Source organism: Talpa occidentalis, unplaced genomic scaffold, assembly GCF_014898055.3.
Source record: "Talpa occidentalis isolate TD23 unplaced genomic scaffold, MPIMG_talOcc4v2.1 talOcc4.9, whole genome shotgun sequence".
Lineage (NCBI taxonomy): Eukaryota > Metazoa > Chordata > Mammalia > Eulipotyphla > Talpidae > Talpa > Talpa occidentalis.
Genome location: NW_023605305.1, coordinates 95831358 through 95850810, shown reverse-complemented (window position 1 = coordinate 95850810; position 19453 = coordinate 95831358). Strand labels below are relative to the sequence as shown.

The window sequence follows — 19453 nt, the reverse complement described above, 5'->3', positions numbered from 1 at the left end:
TTCCAGTCACATCATCAAGTCTGCAGTCCTTTCCAGTGAGACCTTACAGGGAAGTTTTTAACAGTGTTATATACATAGCATGATTTAATTTATACATTTTACTTATAGAGCATTCACCTAGGTTAACAAAAAAGCTACCATCTTGTGCTAAAGAAAATGTAAACCTTCAAAGAAAAAGTGCAGTGCCGTAAAAGATTCACATCATTAAATTACCAGTGAATTTTTTCTGCCTTTCATTCTACCTCAGCTTTGTTTTCAACACATCCATTCAACAAAAATTTACTCCACGTCTGCCAGGTATAGGGCATTCTACCACCCTGCTTCTCTCCTTTTGCTTCAGTTTTATGATCATCCTGAACCGCTGCTTCCCTATCTTCATGGTGCTGTCCTGGATCTACTCTGTCTCCATGACTGTTAAGAGCATTGTCTTAGAGAAAGAGTTAAGACTGAAGGAAACCTTAAAAAATCAGGGTGTCTCCAATGCAGTGATTTGGTGTACCTGGTTTCTGGACAGCTTCTCCATTATGTCAATGAGCATTTTCTTCCTGATGATATTCATCGTGGTAAGTTAGATGGAGAAAAGTTTACATACCTTTGCTCCTCCTACCTTTCCTCCTGTTCATGAACTTGTGCTTGGATCTGGCCATGAGGGATAACATGACATGTAGCTGTCTAACCATTTTAGCCAAGGCTGAAGACAGCAATCAAGTCTCCCCGAAGAGCCACGGTGCCATAGTGTCATCCCTTCCCCCGCTTTCTGCCCAGGAAACCATAGCCTACATAGCTTTTCCGGTATCATCCTGTGGAATATCTGGAGAAGCTGCTGTTAGCAAAGTCCAGCACAGGATGATTGGATGTGTAAAGGGATCTCCCTTTTGAAGAAAGGAGCACGAGGAGTGTTTTCCTGGGATTACGATCCCAACCACCTGTTGGGGAGGGCATGTGAGCAGCCTTTTCAGGGTATTAGGGGAGGAGACCCAGAATATTCTTTAATTAGCATCATGGTCATGTCGTTCATGGATTCACCAAAGAATACTCTGCTGCCTGCAAAATCCTCCAGATTTCTCTGTTTTAAAGGATGGAATTTGGAAGCTATCCTTTCTCAATGATAAGGAGGTTTTATAGCTGCAGGCATGCATCAGTCCATCCTCTACAAACTTGCAGCTCCCTCAAAAGTTAGACTTAGAAATAAAACATTTCCTAATACACTGCTATCCTTCATTTTTAGTTCCTCCACAATGGATATCTTTTGTTCTTGTCGAATGATATGGACATAAATTTAGGTCATTTTTAAATAAAATTTTAATGGGATATGGTATGAAATTCAGACTTTTGACTTTGTAAGCTCCTGATACAGCCTCATCAAGCTGTCCTGCCTCTTTATACCTCTGCATTAGGGAATTAGTGTTCTGACCCACAGACTGCAGCAAAGTGTCTGAATTCATGCTGAACCACATACAGTGATCTAAGATCAGTGATCAACCTGATCTAAAAATGTTCCATCATATATCCTGCCCAACCAACATATATCCAGTTAAACCAAATCCTGCTCCTTCTCTTTGCAGCAAAATGTACTAGTCTGAAGGGTTTTGGTTAGTGTTGCACTGGGATGCAGTGATCTGTGACCTTTGTCAAACCTTGTGCTGGTGCCATATCTAAATGAATGCCAACATAGAGGTCAGTTTACACAACCTGATCCCACACTGGTGTGGTTTTAAATTTGCAAAATTTCCCAGAGCTTCACAAAGATGAGGAGAGAAGCTGAGGAACTTATTTTCCTCTAAGGGCACCTTGCTTCTTCCTATCCTTCAGTCTGTTCTTTCCCCCACTAGCAAAATATTTTGTGTCCTCAAAACTAAAGGAGTCAAAATGCATTAGCATTTGACTTTTGCTAATGCATCAACATGCATGACATCTTACAATGGTCATGAGAATTGGTTCAACTTATTACTGATAAATGACATTGAATTTTGCCTTCTTAAGAATGGGCATTCGGACTTCAAAGCTTTTGGGACAATGAGGTTAAGAATTTTCACCAAGAGTTTCTTGCACAATGGGGTTTCTCCTTGTGGGAACCAGAAAATTGTTCCAGTGATGACGGAAACAGTTTTCCACACCAAAATAGGATTTTCTTTTGAATGACTCTCCCATCTTTCCCTTGTCCTTCCTTCCCATCTCAACCATTCAGGAAAGAAACTGGAAATTTGGGACAATGAGAAGGTTCCATTGTTATGAAAGTGGCCAGTAGAGGAAGCCCACACCAGTGAGATTGTTGGGTCAGCCAAGTGACTTTCCTCTGCCTTAAGTCAAAGAGAAAATACACAACCTTAGAAGTCTGCAGGATTTTGTTTGACCTGGAATAAGAAATTGACTTTATTTTTCTAAAAATAGCAACACACCATCTTAAAGTTCTTCCAGCTGAAAGCTACATGTTCAGTCATGGACTTGGCTTTTATCAAGTTGTATGTGATTAAGGAAAAGATGTGAGCTGTCCGGGGTGAGGTCCAAAGTAAGGAGATCTGAATCCTAATATTGACATTTTTTTTTAGATTTCTTCAAACTGGTTTTAGTTAAGAATGACTCTCTTCAACCCTCCTTTGCCACTTGTCTTATTTTATTTTTCGAGGTGTTCTATTAGTTACTGGCAGGCAGGAGAGCATGAATGAAGGAGAAATGGTAGCAACAGTTGATAAGCAGCACATCAGTTCCATTCAACTCTCTCCTCCCCATGACAGATTTTGCTAATAGATCTCTTTCCTAAGAGGAACCCAGTGGTTGGGGCATCACTTCCAGTTGATCAGAACCCATTCAAAGGATGATCCTATATTTACCTCTATGTTGCTGAGGAAAGACAACCTATATGTTCTTAGAGTCATGTGCAAAAGGCAAACAGGACAACCTATATGTAACTTAGAGTCATGTGCAAAAGCTAAAACTCCTCATAGGCTGCCTATAACAAAGGAGAACCAAGGACTAACAAATTGGCACTTCTCTGTTTATTCTGTAATGTAATTGAGAAGTGGATCACTTATTAAAAATAGTTTGTCCTATTTTCTACAAAGTGATCAACTCATTAGTTAATGTGGAGGATACTGAGTATTGCCCACAGGTTCTATGGAGTGTATTGACATGATATTAATGGGAAGGGAGGATTAATCTACTTGCAGGTGATATGGATTAATTACTAATATTTCCCCCTATTTGTGAGTGACAAGTCTCAGAATACAAGCACAAATGATTGCATAAAGCCCAGGCCCAAGGGAAAATGCTAGAGATTATGAAATGGTCTCCACCTCCCTTTCCTTGTCCTCGTCTACTCGGTATATCCTGCAGCTCTTGATGCTCCAAGACCCCCGTGCAGGTCTGCCTCTTCTGCACTAGGCTTCTGCATGCTATGCCCTTCCCACCAATAATTAGTGTACTGAAAGGCAGCCTAGTGTGTTACCTCCCAGGGAAAATGGCACTCATAGGGTTAAAAACTCAACATATTGAGACTTGAATGTAGAAGTTTAGACACCAAAAAAGGCTAGTGGGGAATATCCATCCATGATAGAGAGCTTCTGAGGGCACCAGAACCACTGCACAGAGGTCACCCCCTGAGGCCAGTACCCTGAATGTGTGCAAATTACTGACTCAAGTGCCTCTGGTTTCAGCATGGAAGAATCCTCCACTACAGTAATCCGCTCATCCTCTTCCTGTTTCTGTTGGCTTTCTCTGCTGCAACAATCATGCAGTGCTTCCTGCTCAGCACCTTCTTCTCCAGGGCCAGCCTAGCAGCCGCCTGCAGTGGCATCATCTACCTGACACTCTATCTGCCCCACGTTCTCTGCTTCGCCTGGCAGGACCAAATGACGGCCAACCTGAAGATGGCTGTGGTAGGTGACTGTAGGCCACCCCTAACCTGTGGTATGGTTCTTCTGAGGGGTCTAGAATAGCTTTGGAGGACTGATCACCTTTTGAGGGCATGCACTTTGCTTTTGGGGGACCTAAGACTAAAAGGCACAGGGGCAGAATTGGGGAAGTGGAAGCAGTCTTCATCATGAGCCACCTAACAGCTCTTCCTTACCAAACCTGCTTGATGAGTTGAGCCTGGAAAGGAATTGAAAACCAGTTCAGTTCTTGGGTCCCTTTGTGCATGCACACGAGAACAGCTAAGTCCATCTCACTTAATTTTCCTTTCACAGTGTTTGAGAAGATTCAGAAAGGAGGGAGCATGTCCCCTTGTCCCCACTGTTCTATCCAGAAAGACATTTCCATAAATTAAAAGTTTATGCTTCTCTCCAAAGGAACTTGATTAGCTCTACAAGTGTCTCTATCATGTTTGGGGCCACAGTGGGGAATTTCCCTATTCTATCTGGGTTCTTCCAAAGTTGGACACAAGAATAAATGGACAGATTAATAAGAGAAAAAGCCCAAATTTAATAATATATGAATGGTGAATTTGCAGTTATAAATTCTAAAGAATAATAGAGGAGACTAGGGATATTTATGCTCCATTTAGGGATCTGGGGCATCAAGAAGGCAGGGGTGGAGTGGTGGGGACTTCACATGACAGGCAAGAAAGGGTTACCTCACCCTTACTCTGAGAATAAAGATGAGCTTCTTAGATAGAGAGGACTTACTCACTGATAAACCTATATTTGGATAACACCTCCCCCCCTAGATTACATTCTTCTAGGTCATAAAATGGGGAGCAGCAGTCACTTCTCTGATTACAAAAAGGGCAGAAGCTTAGGAGTGATGATCTCTTTTTCGATTAGGAAGGCATAAGGACTTAGGCAAAGACAAAAATTTCTCAGCCTCAGGGAATTCATTGCTTTCAGCTTAAAATACTCTGCATGCCAAAGAGTTTTGAGGAGAAAGATTCTGAGAATTTAGGGGTGTCTGATTTGGACACTTTCACATGCTATGCCACTGCATGCACAAAGACTGGCAAAAATGAGCGAGCCTTACATCAGGCACTTTTTGAGAAGAAGACTCCAGAAACTAACTTGATTGCCCAAGATCTCTCTTAGTTCAGGACTCCAAAGCTAACAGCACTGTCTTTTTCACTAATTGTTTACAAAGCAGCCATTTCCATCTTCTTCTTAACCAGGCTAACCAGCTTCCAGGCCTTGTAGTATACAGTTTTCCTTGCCCTACCCGATTGTCCTGTCCACAGTTTTTATGTAAGAGGGTTGAGAAGGAACTGCCACCAACTCTCACTGGGAAAGATCTAAGGTCTGAATGGTTCTCATGACTTAAACTGAGTTGGTCTCAGAGCCAAGGCATCAGTGTTAAATAAAAAATTGCTGCCATTTATAGCACCCAGTTTTCTAAAATAATCACAATGGCCTAGTGGTAAGAAATCCTATGACTCCCTCTGTGAGCAGAGCCAGGCTATCCTGGTGCAGTGGGTGGAGGGACGGGGCTGTGAGGCCACACCTGGCTTCAAGGGCATGTGAATCTACCAGGAAACTTTAGCTCTTGGGGAGGATACACTACATTTCCAGTTACAGATTTCTTAATGGCCCTGTCCATGGGTGTTTCTCTTCAAAAGAACTTGAATCTGGATATCTCTACAAGTGTCTTTATCATGTTTGGAACCACAGTGGGGAATTTCCTGTCCATGGGATAGGTATGAATCTACCACAGTTAATGCCACATATAGACCTCACATGACTACAGAGATCCCAAAACTCCTTTTGGCATGACCCTTATTACTTCTTTTGGTCATCTTGGAAGCAAGGACCCAAGAAAGCTACTTTAAATGGTTTTTTTGAACATGTAGTTAAGGAATCCTTTCTTCCTGCAGAGAGACCCTCTAAACCCCACCCTGGGTCTTGCAGGGAGGCCTCTGAGCAGAGAAAATGGGAGCAGCCCATCCTTTGCATGTGCTCAAGTGCTTGCTGCTCTGGGGGAACCACCTGTAGGGGCTTCACGGGGAGCTTCCTCTTCAGACTTCCTTCTGCGCACTTGATCAGTTGAACTTTTCCCGCCACAGGAAACTAAGAAAAGAAAATGACCCCCCCCCCAGTCTAGAGGTGGGAAAAGCTAATAGTCAACATAATCTAAGGAGGCCGTGAGACCTCAGCAGATCATGAGGCTACCCCGTCTCTGGCCCCAAGCCTGCTCTGGGATACTGATGATTGAGGGCGCTGCTGGGCCCTCACAAAGCTGCACAACTTTGCTTCTTTGTCCTGCCGAGAATTGTGGGGTCTTAAGAAAGAAGTAGGCAGAAGAGGGTAAGGGAGGAAGGTACACCCAAGGGCCTCTGGTCCTTCTGCGTGGCATGCTTCATGGTATTTTCTTCCCTATTCCATAGAGTATGTTTCATGGAATAGGTGAGTGGCCTAGGGTGTATTGAGCAGGTATCCCTGAGACCAAAGTCATTTCCAGAACTCTCTTCCTTTGGGAAGACTGCCTTAGCCCCTCTCTTGGTGGCCTTATACCTGAACTCCACATTGACCATTTTCTTTTTCTTTTTTGGCCTCTCTACTTAAAGTGTGGGCATCTAGTTGTTGTTGGGTTGATTAAAAGACACTCTGCCCAGTCATCTATTTTTGAGCATTTGGGTTGTTTCCCATAGCTTAGCTATTATAAATAGTGCTGCTATAAACATAGGGGTGCAGGTGCCCTCCTGAATTAATGTTTCTGTGTCCTTTGGGTAAATACCTAGGAGTGGAATTGCTGGATCATATGGAAGCTCCATCTTTAGCAGGTTGAGGAATCTCCACACAGCTCTGGATAGTGGTTGGACCAGTTTGTACTCCCACCAACAGTGCAGGAGAGTTCCTTATAGAAGACTGGATCAAGAAGATGTGGTACATATATACAACGGAATATTACTCAGCAATCAAAAAAGATAAACTCATGCAATTTGCAGCAACATGGATGGAGCTGGAAGGGATCAGGGTCAGTGAAATAAGCCAGAAAGAAAAAGAAAAATACCGGATGGTCTCACTCGTAGCAGGAATTTAGAAAGCCTAAATAAGGGACCAGGAAAAATTCTAATTATAATAAAGTAAAAATCAAAATCAACAAGCAACTATAAACCAGAAACACACTATGGGGTTGTGGGGAGGAGGAGGTACTAGGATCAAAACAAGAGGGGTGGGAATTGTATGGGGACTATAACCAAGATGAAAATGTATACATTGTTCAAAAATGAAAAATGATGTAAAAAATATATAAAATAAAATAAAATAAGTCAAACAAACAAACAAAAAGACACTCTGCCCATTTGTTGTGCCCTCTTTGCCCCACTGCAGAGCCTGCTGTCTCCTGTGGCATTTGGGTTTGACACTGAGTACCTGGTTCGCTTTGAGGAGCAAGGCCTGGGGCTGCAGTGGAACAATATTGGAAACAGTCCCATGGAAGGGGATGAATTCAGTTTCCTGATGTCTATGAAGATGATACTCCTCGATGTAGCTCTGTATGGTCTTCTTGCCTGGTACCTGGATCAAGTGTTTCAAGGTAAGTGTCCCCTTCCATACAGTAAAAGTATTTGTTTCTCCTGCACCCCTATGTTTATAGCAGCACTATTTACAATAGCTAAGCTTTGGAAACAACCCAAATGCCCAAAAATAGATGACTGGATCAAGAAGATGTGGTACATATACACCATGGAATATTACTCAGCATTCAAAAAAGATAAACACATGCAATTTGCAGCAACATGGATGGAGCTGGAAGGGATCATGCTCAGCAAAATAAGCCAGAAAGAAAAAGAAAAATACCAGATGGTCTCACTCATAGCAGGAATCTAGAAAACTTAAATAAGGGACCAGGAAAATGAATAACTATAGGAAAGTGAAAATCAAAATCAACAAAAAACTATGAACCAGAGACACTCTATGGGGGGTAGGGGGTGGGAGGGGAGGGATTGGGGTCAAAATAAGGGGGTTGCAATTGTATGGGGAATATAAAAATAAAATTTATTATTAAAAAATGCAGAAGAATGCAATAACTGTATATAGTTTATAATAACACAAATCAAAATAATATACATTAAACATGTAAAAATGATTGCCTGTGGGAGTTGGAGATAGACATGGGAAATGGAGGTAAATGGGAGTGAATGGATCTACAGTCCAATAAATGAAAGAAGGAAGGCGAGAGGGAGATCTGGGTCCTCGTGCAGAGGAATTGTAGAAATGATTGACTATGCTCTTTGCTTCCTCTTTCCTAAATAAAAATGATCATTAAAAAAAAAGTATTTGTTTCTTTAGCTCCCAGCCCTTTATTTCTCATCTCATTTAAATCTCATTCTCCTTTGTTTGAATGGGGGCTTTCAGAACCAGCATTTGAAATTTAAATCCACGAGTCAAATATCCATCAGTAATGCAGTTAACTCTACTTTAAAACGGTTCCAGGATCTGACTTTGCTCACTATCTCTGTTTCAGCTTTCCCAGTTCAAGCCTCCTCCTTCCACCATCTTCTCCTACCAGTCCCTTTTCCACATTGTATTCAGAGATCCTTTTGGAATCTAGGTTAGATGGTGTCAATCCTGCTGTTCAAATCCCTCCAGTACTGGCTTTTCTTCTTGTTCAGCATAAAATCTAGTGTCCCAATCCTGGCCTGCAAAACGATTCATTATTGGTCCCCAGCTGTCTTCCTCATCTCATGGCCTTCCCTTCTTCCCATGTTTCTCTGCTCCAGCCACTCTAGCCTCCTTGCTATCAATATGTTAAGTACATTCCTCCTCAGGACCTTTGCACCTGCTGCTCACTGCCGGGAGCATACTTATACACACACACATGCACACACATGCACACACATACCCCCCTGAAGACTTGCTTTCTTACTTTGTTCAGACCTCTATTCAGTTGTCCCCCTATCATTAGCATCTTTGCAGAATAAAAATATCTAAATATTTACCCCTCTATAAATTCCATTCCTGCAGGGCTCCTGGCCTGTTTTCCTACTTCATTTTTGAAACATCACCATCTACCATGATGTGTCTTTCTGTGTCTGTGCATTGACTCTCTCCCCTTAGTGGAAGATGGGCCCGTCTGGGTAGGACCATGGTCCATTTTGCTCACTGTTATGGCATTAGTGCTCAGGCCTGACTTTTGGAAGATGCTGAATAACCTGATTAATCTGCATCATAGAAATTCAGCTCCCAAATCAAAATCAGTTATTTGCGGGCCTCCCCTGGTGGCGCAGGTGGTTGAGCGCCACTCTATGAAGCTGCCTGCGGGCTCTGCAGTGCTGGTTTGATCCTGGCCGACTGGCGAGGGTCCCACATGGCACTGCAGACCTCTCCTGTTGCGCCCGCTGCTTCCCTTAGCAGTGTATTTCATCAATCTACCTGTTCTGTTCCCTGCTCTGTCTCTGGTGAATCCTATCACCCTTCCGCACATCTGGCCTGTACCCCAGTTCTTGTATAAATAAATAAATAAATAAAATAAATAAATAAATAAATAAATAAATCTTTTTAAAAAATCAGTTATTTGCACAGCTTAGCATTTCCTTTGCTTAAATCATATTTTCCTTCAAATTAGTGTTTCCTTGTAGCTAGAGATGTCTCGGCTTCTGTGTGAATGGTCCTCAAGCCAACCAACTGCCCCCTGCACTATGGCAGCTGGGACCTCGGTCTTAGTGCCGTCGCCAGCTACAGGTCGAGGAGAGGAAGGCTGGGCCAGGTCCTTGGGGAGGGATGAACTTAGGCTTTCAGATCATTTCAGGGCAGCCTTTTGTCAGCAGAAATGTGTAGACGGCAGCCCTGGAGCAGGAGAAAGGTTGCTAGGCTGAGTCAGGAGATCTGGCTTTGGATCCTAGCTGTGTGACTATATTAGTTTCTACAGCTGCCATGACAAAGAGCCACAAGGGAGAGTAAAATAACAGAAATATACTGTCTCACAGTTCTGGGCTATGAAGCCCAAAATCAAGGTGTAGGCAGGATCACATTCTCTCTGAAACCTGTAGGGGACGATGGATCCTCCCTGTCTCTTTCTAGTTTCTGGTGGTTTTTCATAATCTTTGATGTCCCTTGGATTCCTTGGAGACACATCACTCCAGTCCTCTGTATCACATGTTGTTCTCCCTGTGTGTCTGTCTTCACACAGTCCCCTTCTTAAAAGGACATCAGTCTTACTGGATTAGAGACCACCTACTCCAGTGTAACTTAATCTCTGCTAGCTGATCCCATCTGCAATGACACTGTTTCCAAGCAAGACCACATCTGTGGTACCAAGGGTTAGAACTCTGGTGTCTTTCTTTCTACTATCGCTTCCAATACTGAATGTGTCAATGTGTCATTTTTGCCCAACACCAACCAATTCTCTGGTACCAGATGGGTATCCAACACTTCGACTTAATTCTGACAATAATTACCCAGAATTAGAGCCCTCCCCTTAGTCTCAGTTCCACAAGACTGCTTCCCCTTCAGATGCCAATCACAAATGCAGTGCCCAGGCTGCCCACACTTGTCCAGCTGATCTTAAATTGGGGGATTCTCACAACTCCCTCTCGGGTTCAGTAATTCACTGGAACAGCTCACAGAAATCAGGAAAGTGGTCTTCCTAGCAATTATATCTTTATGATAAAGAACACAGCTCAGGAACAGCTAAGTGAAAGAGATGAATGGGTGAGGGGGCATAGAGCTACCATACCCCCTCCATCCCCTACCCTCCCAGCACCTTGCTGTGTTCGCCAACCTGGAAGTTCTCTGTATTTCATTGTTCAAGAGTTTTAATAACCCAGTACCCAGCCTCCTCTCATTCTCTCTCGATGGGTTTGGTTTTTCTGGTGACTGGCCCCCTCAGGAAGTTATCTAGGGACCCACATGCTGAGTCACCTCATTAATATAAGCTCAGTTGTGATCAAGAAAGAGCCTTACGAGGAACAACAAAAAGCACTCCTAATATCAGGAAATTGCAAGGGTGTTAGGATCTTTGTGCCAGAAGCTGGGAGTAAAGATGAAGTATGTTTTACATTATTCCATACTTCAAGATATGCTTTTTGGGAGAAGGTTGCAGGCAGCACACAATCCACCCCAAACCAGGGACTTTGAACAATATACTTGCCCTTGCTCAGCTACAGGACTTTTTCTGTCTCACTGGGTCATTGGAAGGAGATACAATAAGCTAAAAATTACTTGGATTTAGCATTAGATGTGTACAAAATTCAACACTTTATTTTAGTGAAACTAAAGCTTTAATTGTTCAACAACTGATCAGTACCTGTTAGGCTCAGCAGCACCAGGTTCTAGGAAAAGAGTGATAGAAGAGCAGACTCAGTCCTGAGCAACTGACAGTCTAGCAGTGAAACGGAATAACTATTCAATAAGCCAAGAGCATATCCTAGAAAAAAAAAAAAAACAACCTTTTAGGGGAGTGAAATGTAAGAGATGTGGACTGGAAATGTGGGGGTCTTTTTCTTGAAATCCAGACATATCCAGTAGACTGGGTGGGTTGCCATCAGTGGTATTGAACCAGATTGCCCATGTTGGAATTCCCACACCTCTGTTTAATTCACTGTGACCTTGGCAGGTGATTCTAACTCTGTGTGCCTTAATTTCCTTATCCACAAAAATAAAAATGCTACCTATCTCTTAGGTTGCTTTGAGGATTCAGTGATTTAACACATGGAAAGGGCTTACAGTAATGCCTGACACAGGAAGCACCCAGCAAGTGTTAGTGATCATCATGACTAGTTTTATGTGCTAACTGTTGAAAAGAGCATGATTTAATTCTTGAAAGAGATGTGTCCTTGGAAAACGAATGCCAATTGAGATCATCAGTCTTAGGGTTACCGGGTCCACCCAAAAACCATGACTTTTTTAATTTAAAAATTTTGGACTTGTGGTAGCATGTGGATAGCTAGCTGCGTAGTTTTGTGAACTTTAAAGATCTACAGTTACAATTGATAAATTTTAGATTGTACGGAAGTGTGGTAGGGCAGGACCACATATGTATTTTCTCTTTATTTACTTGTTTATTTTTAGGGGACTATGGAACCCCACTCCCTTGGTACTTCCTTCTGCAAGAGTCCTATTGGCTGGGTGGTGAAGGTGAGTTATCTTAAATTGTTTTTTAAAACTCTTAATGCTTGAAACCACTTCCTTTGGCTATGCATGGAATGTGTGTGGGTTGTAGAGGTGGCTCTTACACCAAAGTGTACAAGTCCCAATTTATCAGCTGCCTCCTGAGGGCTCTGCCACAGCTTTCGGGGGTATAGCAGCACAGCATCAGGGGCCACGTTTTGTGAGTCATTAGACCAGGGTGATTGAGCATTAATAAGCCCTATGTCCAGCACACCTTGGGTCCAATGGATTAAATCACCCTAGTCAATGAAGACCAACTCACTTCAGGGTGTAAGTATTTTGCAACTTTTCAGATTAAAGCGAAGAGATCCACAGAATCAAGAAGCGACTTTGCATTTGTCTTCTGCTGCCCCTGTCCTGCTTTTTGATTCCTTGCCATCTTTTCAAGATACAAATAAATTCATTCTTCCAAAGTAAAGGCAAAAACTCCCAGACTCTCCTCTTGATCTTTGCTGTGGCTGGGAAGAGTGCTGAGAGGACATTGCCCAGAATGTATCTTAGATAAAATTTAGGTTTCTTACTGCACAAGACAGGAGGCCAAGGGAGAGAGCCAGACGTGGGGAAAAACACAGATTCTTTTTGTGAGGTATAAGAAAGCAAAGAAATTCCAGAGTTGAGGGCTGGGGGCTACCCTGGAGCTAGGAGGTTCTGGAAGCAAAGGAAATACTTTCCAATCTGTTTGTTCCTCACCTACCTGCTCTTTGCTTTGTATTATTGGGCTTGGGCCAGGATTTGTCCTTTAAACACTGAGGTAGATGTTTGTTTTCTCTAGGGGATTAGCCTAGGGCCTTTAAAAGGCTTTGGGTGGGTTTCTTTCTTTCTCATGATTCAAACAAATAGTGCTTGGACAGCTTAGTACTTTTCCATTATGTTGGTGGGTCTGTCTTGTCAATCTGTAAACTTTAAATTTCTATAATAATCAAGTTACAATCTGCTGTAATTGGGGATTTTCAACATAAGAATATGTTCTGGAATGTTTCTAATGTCAATGAACATCAGGACTTGTGAACTTTTTTTTTTTCTCTACAATTTCAGCAGATACTCTGACTCTCAAAAAAAATTTAAGTGTGCATTTTCAAAAATGAATCACATATATTATTGCTGACAGAAACCAAATATTTTTCACCTGTCCCACAGGCTAGACTGAAACAGATTCCTGAAGTTCTTTGCAATCAAAAAAGAGCTGAGTGTCTCCACCTACCCAATCCTGAACCCCTTCACAGATGCAAAATGGAGCCCAAGAGACATCCAGTGTCTTGCCCAAGTGTTCATTGGTCACTTGGGTCAAATTCTAGATACAGGATACAGATTACTTGGCAAGGAATTCACTCCAGTGACTAACAATTTAGAAGAATATTTTTATGGGACAGGACTATAGGTTCTCAGGTGGTGGGTAGGGTGTGGTGACATACATCTAAGGAGGTATGAACCTAATTCTTTATATTACATATGGTGCTATAACCAACAATATCTCAATTTAAAAAAAATAACCTTCAGAAGGAAAAATGAGAAGTACCAGAGGTAGCAGGTCCCTGTCACTTGCCACCCCACCACACTTTCTGCAAATATGTGGCATGGACTGAGAGGCCTGGTTGGCTACTGCTTTAAAAACCTCACCCTGCTCACGTGTGCACTTGAGACAGAGCCTTGAGATGCTTGGCATTGGCAGTTTCCGCCTCCCCTGCTTTCCTCTCTGGCTGGCTTGCTCTTCTGCTCCTCTTCCCTTTCCAGGATGTCCTGATGTCCTTTTTAAACCAAATGCCAAGTTTACAAAAAAAGCATCTGTGTGTGTGTGTGTGTGTGTGCATGCTCATAATATAAGAATATGTGTTTACACAATACTTCCCAATTTGTGCAGGCCTGTACCTCAACTAGGCTTAACTGCTGTTAAACCCCCAATATATGAATGTCCATAGAGGTTGCTTTCTCAGGTAAGTCATTTCTCAGTCAGTAATTTGAGCTGGCTGAGTGTCAGGTCACCTTGAATGGACTTTTTCTCAAGGTTCACCTTGACTTTGACATATTTTAGATTGGAGTGAAAGTCTGCTGATGAGCTAAAGAAAATTAACCCATTTCAGATTCCATCCTGGTCTGTTAGCTTTCTGTTTTTTAATCACGAGTTTGGACACTGTGGGCTCCTCCTGACATACTAAGAGGGTGAGGTAAAACTCCTGTTACAAAATGCCCTGAGCTTTAGCAAAGATTGCACAATCTGTCCAGCTGGGAGGCACCCCTGGCCACTTTCAGAGAACTCCTCAGCCCTGTAGTTCATGGCCTGGCAGGGCCTGGCTCGGGCTGGTCTCTGGGAATGCTGACTTGGCCTTTTGGAGGAACTATGTTTTCCAGTTATGGTCATCGATTCTGCCTCCCTCCCTTCTCCCTTCCTTTCCTGCCTTTACTGATTCTCAGTTCTCACCAGGAGAGTAACAGTGAGTTCTGGTTGGTGCAGGGTGTTCAACCAGAGAAGAAAGGGCCCTGGAAAAGACCGAACCTGTGACAGAGGAGGAAGACCCAGAATGCCCAGAGGAAAGAAATGGTAAAAACCTCAGTGGAGCAGAGGGGAGGAACTCTGAACACTGCAAAGGGTCAGAACAAAGCAGCTTGGGATTGGGGTGACATGAAACCCAGGAAACTAACTCTCTGCAGTCATGAGTTAAACCTGAGAGCTTCTTGAGGGTCCAGCTGCACGTGTGCAGAATGAATGGTCCAGCCAGACATTAACACATATTTCCTGGAGAAAGCAAATCCAAAGTATGTGTTTGTGCCCTTGTTAGGCAATTCCCAAGTGAGTTGCAGAAATGTGCTGACTTCCGAGGATTTAGCAAGAACAATAACTTGGGTCACTAGGACTTAAAGCGGATATGAGCTATAAGGAAAGACAAAAATAAAAGCTTCTGTGCACACGGGGAAAGGGTCTAGTGGAGCTGACTGCTCTTTACTCACGGTTTACAAATCTAGGAGTCCATTCATTCAGGCCACCAGCCGCCTTTCCTGACCATGGAAGTTACCTAATGATTCCTGAACAAATGGTCTAGACTTGCAAGTGTTTCCCTGGCTTTTGCTGGCCTCAGTTCCCTCTTGAACCAGTCTCTCCTCCCTAAGCATCTGCCTTTCTCTGTGGATGCTGAAACGCTCTTGTTATCTCCACCCTGGGCTTACAGAGGCAACACAGCCTCTGGACTTTGCCTGACATGGCACGAAAAGGGTCTGCCTCCACGCCTCTGGCCCAGCCCAGGTGCCATTTCACAAAGCTGAGGTCAGTGACCCAGACTCCTCAGAGAGCTGGTTTACAGTCAACAGTGCCTCTGGGAAGACCTTTCTCTCAGGATGGAATTCCACAGCCAAAATCGGGGTTTTGTGGGCTGGTCTCACTTCAGTTACAGGCAAAGCCAAGAGACAGAGATAGAAGAAGCATTAAGATACTTTCAAAGGGGACCAAATGAGCCACAATATTAAGAAAACAAATTAATAGTGCTCTGTAGTGTGAACTAAAGCAGGGCATGACTGGGAGCCAGAAGAGAGGAGACACTGTGTTAGTGGGGTGAGGGGATAGAAAAGTGGAGGGGCAGAGTTTGAGGGACCGTGATGAGGAAGGGTGGACTCACCCACCCAATTAGTTGGAGAAACTCTGGAGTTTTGAAGAGCAAGAATTCAACTTTAGTCAAAGCTGACTCCAAGATTTGAGCCAAAGTGTCTAAGAGAAAGGCAGTTCCAGGAATGAACTTGGGAGAGGCTAAAGGAAAATATTGTTTGGGGAAGAAGAGGAGGAGCCAAAAAAACTGTAAGGAAATACCCTACAGACCATTGGAAAGAGGGCTTGGGACTGAGGATGGAACTTAAGGCTCATTTTCCATATAGATGGCGAGCGTAAATGGGTTGAGCCCCAGCTCTGCTACTCGTGAACCATGTGACCTAGATTGAATACTTGATGTCTGTGTGTTAGGTTTCCTCATTTATAGTCACGCACATAACAGTATCTGTCGCCCCCCTCCAGGGCTGTCATAGGGTCAAGTGGGGGTAATCCATATAAAACACTCCAAACAATACCAAGCACATAGCAACGGCTCAATAAACATTAGCTACTACTCTTATTAACATTATTATTCTGTAGTGGTGTTTACAGAGGTCATACTGAAGCCGAGGGGCAGAAGACAATGGACTAAAGAAAAAAACTCCAGTGGGTCTATTAAGGAATCTTTTCCTCACACTCATTTTTTCCTCCCTAGACTCCTTCTTTGAGCATGAGCTTCCAGGCTCCATTCCTGGGATATGTGTAAAGAATCTGGTAAAAACTTTTGAGCCCTATGGCAGACCAGCTGTGGACCACCTTAACATTACCTTCTACGAGAACCAGATTACTGCATTCCTTGGTCACAACGGATCAGGGAAAACTACCACCTTGTGAGTCTTTGGCCAGTCGAGCCTGCCATCTTTGGGTTCTAGTCTTCCCCTATTAGCTGCACTCCGCTCTTTCCTACTGTGTTTAATGACAAAACAGTACTCTATATATTGTGTCCCAAGAATATGTAAAGCACGTTGTAGAATTCAAAGCTCGAAGACACATTTTGTTTTATCTGATCCATACCCAAAGTTGGAGAGGCAGGTAAAAGTAAGTTTATTCTCCTTTCGTGTGCCAGGGACATGGACATCCAGGGTGTTAAAGCAACTTTCCTGAGGTCACCAAGTTGTAATGATTCATAGGGGTAAGAGCTAAATCCCGCCATGGTGGCCTCTTATCTCTGACACTGCAAGCCCATCCCCCAGCCACACCCTCCAGTGTTAGTCATGGACAGGGACAACAGAGTCATGGCCATCACCATCACCTGCTTGGTGGGGAGAGCACTGCTTATTTCAGAGCACATTCCTTTCCCTACTTATGAGAGGATGGTGGTAGTTCCAGAGAAAATTAAAAGGATGCAGTCTCTAGGGAGGCTCTGTGGGGTAAGAACAAGCAATTGAAAGCCAAGTTCAGGGACAATGAAAGCTCAGCTCAGGAAAATTCCAGGCTTTTCTAAGGCACACAGCGCCATCTGCTGAGGAGTGCACAGTTGGTGGAGGTTTCCTAAGTTGTGGCTGGGGTGCCTTCTCAAGGGGCAGGAAAGCCTTGTGATACACAGTCTTCGTGTCCCTTGGCTTCTTGTAGCTCCCCAGGAAGGAACAGCCGTGTACACCCTGCACTGGAATGTTCTCTGAGGGTGGTTCGTGTGAATGGAATGTGGGGCTGGTGCCATTCTATTTGGTTCTGTTTCCCTCTAGTGGCTGATGAACAGAGATTTCATCTTCTAAGTACAAGGTCACATGGCCTCGACAGAACTGGGTGGGGTAGCTCAGATCCATCTGATTTCTCTCCTTGTTAACTAATACAGTCAAAGAGTCCAAAGTTCCATCCAGGACCCCTGGGCTCCTCAAAGACAAACACATTATTTCATTGACCCCGAAATTAAACACCGTTGAGTATTGAAACACGATGTTTAATAAAAATAATAATATTCTTGAGTCTTGCTGTATGCTGGCAATGTCCTAAGTGCTTCACAGGTTAACTCAGTTAATCCTCACCACAATCCCCACAAGGGAGGAGTCCTTTTTTCTGACTTTACCCAAAAAAAAGTCCAACATTGCTATTGAGCATTTTATGTTTTGGATCCAAAGATGATATGATTGATGGTAATTCCCATATTTGCCTTTAACCAATTAATCCACAAATACATATTGAAGGCCTGGGTTTCTTATCCATCACTAAGATCTTCCCTGTGCTTTGTAATGGAGACTCAGGTGAAGCATGACCCATGCACTGTACACCTTTTATTGAGCCCCCACAATGTTGTGACGACTGCATAGAGGTGGGTCCTTTGGCTATAGGTGAATATTCTGTAGTTGGGAATCAGAAGACCCATCAGCACCTGCCCCCCTAGGAGCACTAGGAATGAAGTACAGGCAGGCAAGGAAGACAGATGTGGTCCTGGCATCAGGACCTGGACCTACACACTGGTGGAAAGTCCTGTAGATACCCATAGGTAGCAATGATTTGGGTTCAATTGGAAGTCAGGGGCAGGAATCACTGTGAGGGTCCTCACCCATCCTGGACCCAGGGTGCTCCTAAAGCCCATCTGGTCTGCCACTGACTCTTCCTCCTGGCAGGTCCATCCTGTCAGGCCTATTGCCGCCAACATCAGGGACTGTGCTCATCGGGGGAAAGGACATCGAAACCAGCTTGGATGCCGTCCGGCAGAGTCTCGGCATGTGTCCACAGCACAACATCCTGTTCCACCAGTAAGCAGAGCAAGAATTGAGACCCTCCCTGGCTCTGGGCTCCACCTGCCCCCAACAATGTGTTCCCTAGAACCCAGCTCGGGGCTGCTAGGTCTGGGCAGGATACTTTGGTGTTGGTGTCCCCTGCTGAAGGACCTTTGTCCTGTGGGTAATGCGAAACCCCTGTGCCTTTTGCCACTCAGAGCTGGGTCTCTCCCCCAAGAACAGTGCTGTCTTCTCTCTGATAGGGGCTGATGCTAGAGCCCAGCACCAAGCACCAGATAGATCCTGGGCCTCTTCATTCCTTGCATGGCGGAGGCCTGTGTCCTTCAACATGGCTTGCTCAAACCCAGAGTTCTCCTTCCAGGGAACAAGTGATGAGACCATTAAAAAACAGACTTTTCAGGAGGTTTTCAGTTGCTTTACTCTACAACTTAAGGTTCTTACCTGAAGAAAGGAAACAGGGAAGGAATGAAGGAAATAAAGATTAAAACAAGAAAGTAAAAGACACCTCTAATTCACCACCCAGAGATAATCACTGTTAACAACTTGGTAAATGATGCTTCAGAACTTTCTTGTGGGCGTATATAGATATTTGTGTATGCTTTAAAATGATAAAGGAGGGCAAAACTATACATACAGTTTTGTAACCTACCACTTTTTAAAATGTGGTCACCTTTTTTTAAAAACCTAAGATATCGTGAACATCTTTTCATGTTATTAGATATTCTTCTATAAAACAACTTTTAACATTTACATACTATGCCATTGAATACATATGCTATTTAAGCAGTCCCAGTCCGGGAACTATTTGGCAGGGTATATTTGGGTTTTGTTCTTGTCTGATATCACCACAAGGAAGATCCCTGATGCTAAACCTTTATTCTCATGCCTCACTGTTTCTTTAAGACCAACTGCTAGCTGTGGGGTTGCTAAGTCCATGGCATCCCCCTCACCCTGTCCCCACAGCCTCACCGTGGCTCAACACATCATTTTCTACACGCAGCTGAAAGGCAAGTCCTGGCAGGAGGCGCAGCTAGAGGTGGAAGCCATGTTGAAGGACACAGGCCTCCGCCATGCAAGGAATGAAGAGGCCCAGGATCTATCAGGTGCTTGGTGCTGAAAAAAGATGCAGCTCCAGCTGGCAAACCAGTGTTTCCCTGTGTGGGGGGCAA

General features: G+C 43.7%; 1 protein-coding gene across 1 annotated transcript in view; it reads left to right on the top strand.

The window, feature by feature from the left end:
• ABCA4 (ATP binding cassette subfamily A member 4) overlaps positions 1-19453 on the top strand; it is a 131532-nt gene that overhangs the window by 58578 nt on the left and 53501 nt on the right. The window contains 8 exon segments of the mRNA XM_037500828.2: positions 341-563; positions 3654-3875; positions 7251-7455; positions 11931-11996; positions 14479-14565; positions 16256-16430; positions 18168-18299; positions 19248-19387. Coding sequence (XP_037356725.1) covers positions 341-563; positions 3654-3875; positions 7251-7455; positions 11931-11996; positions 14479-14565; positions 16256-16430; positions 18168-18299; positions 19248-19387 — 1250 coding nt within the window.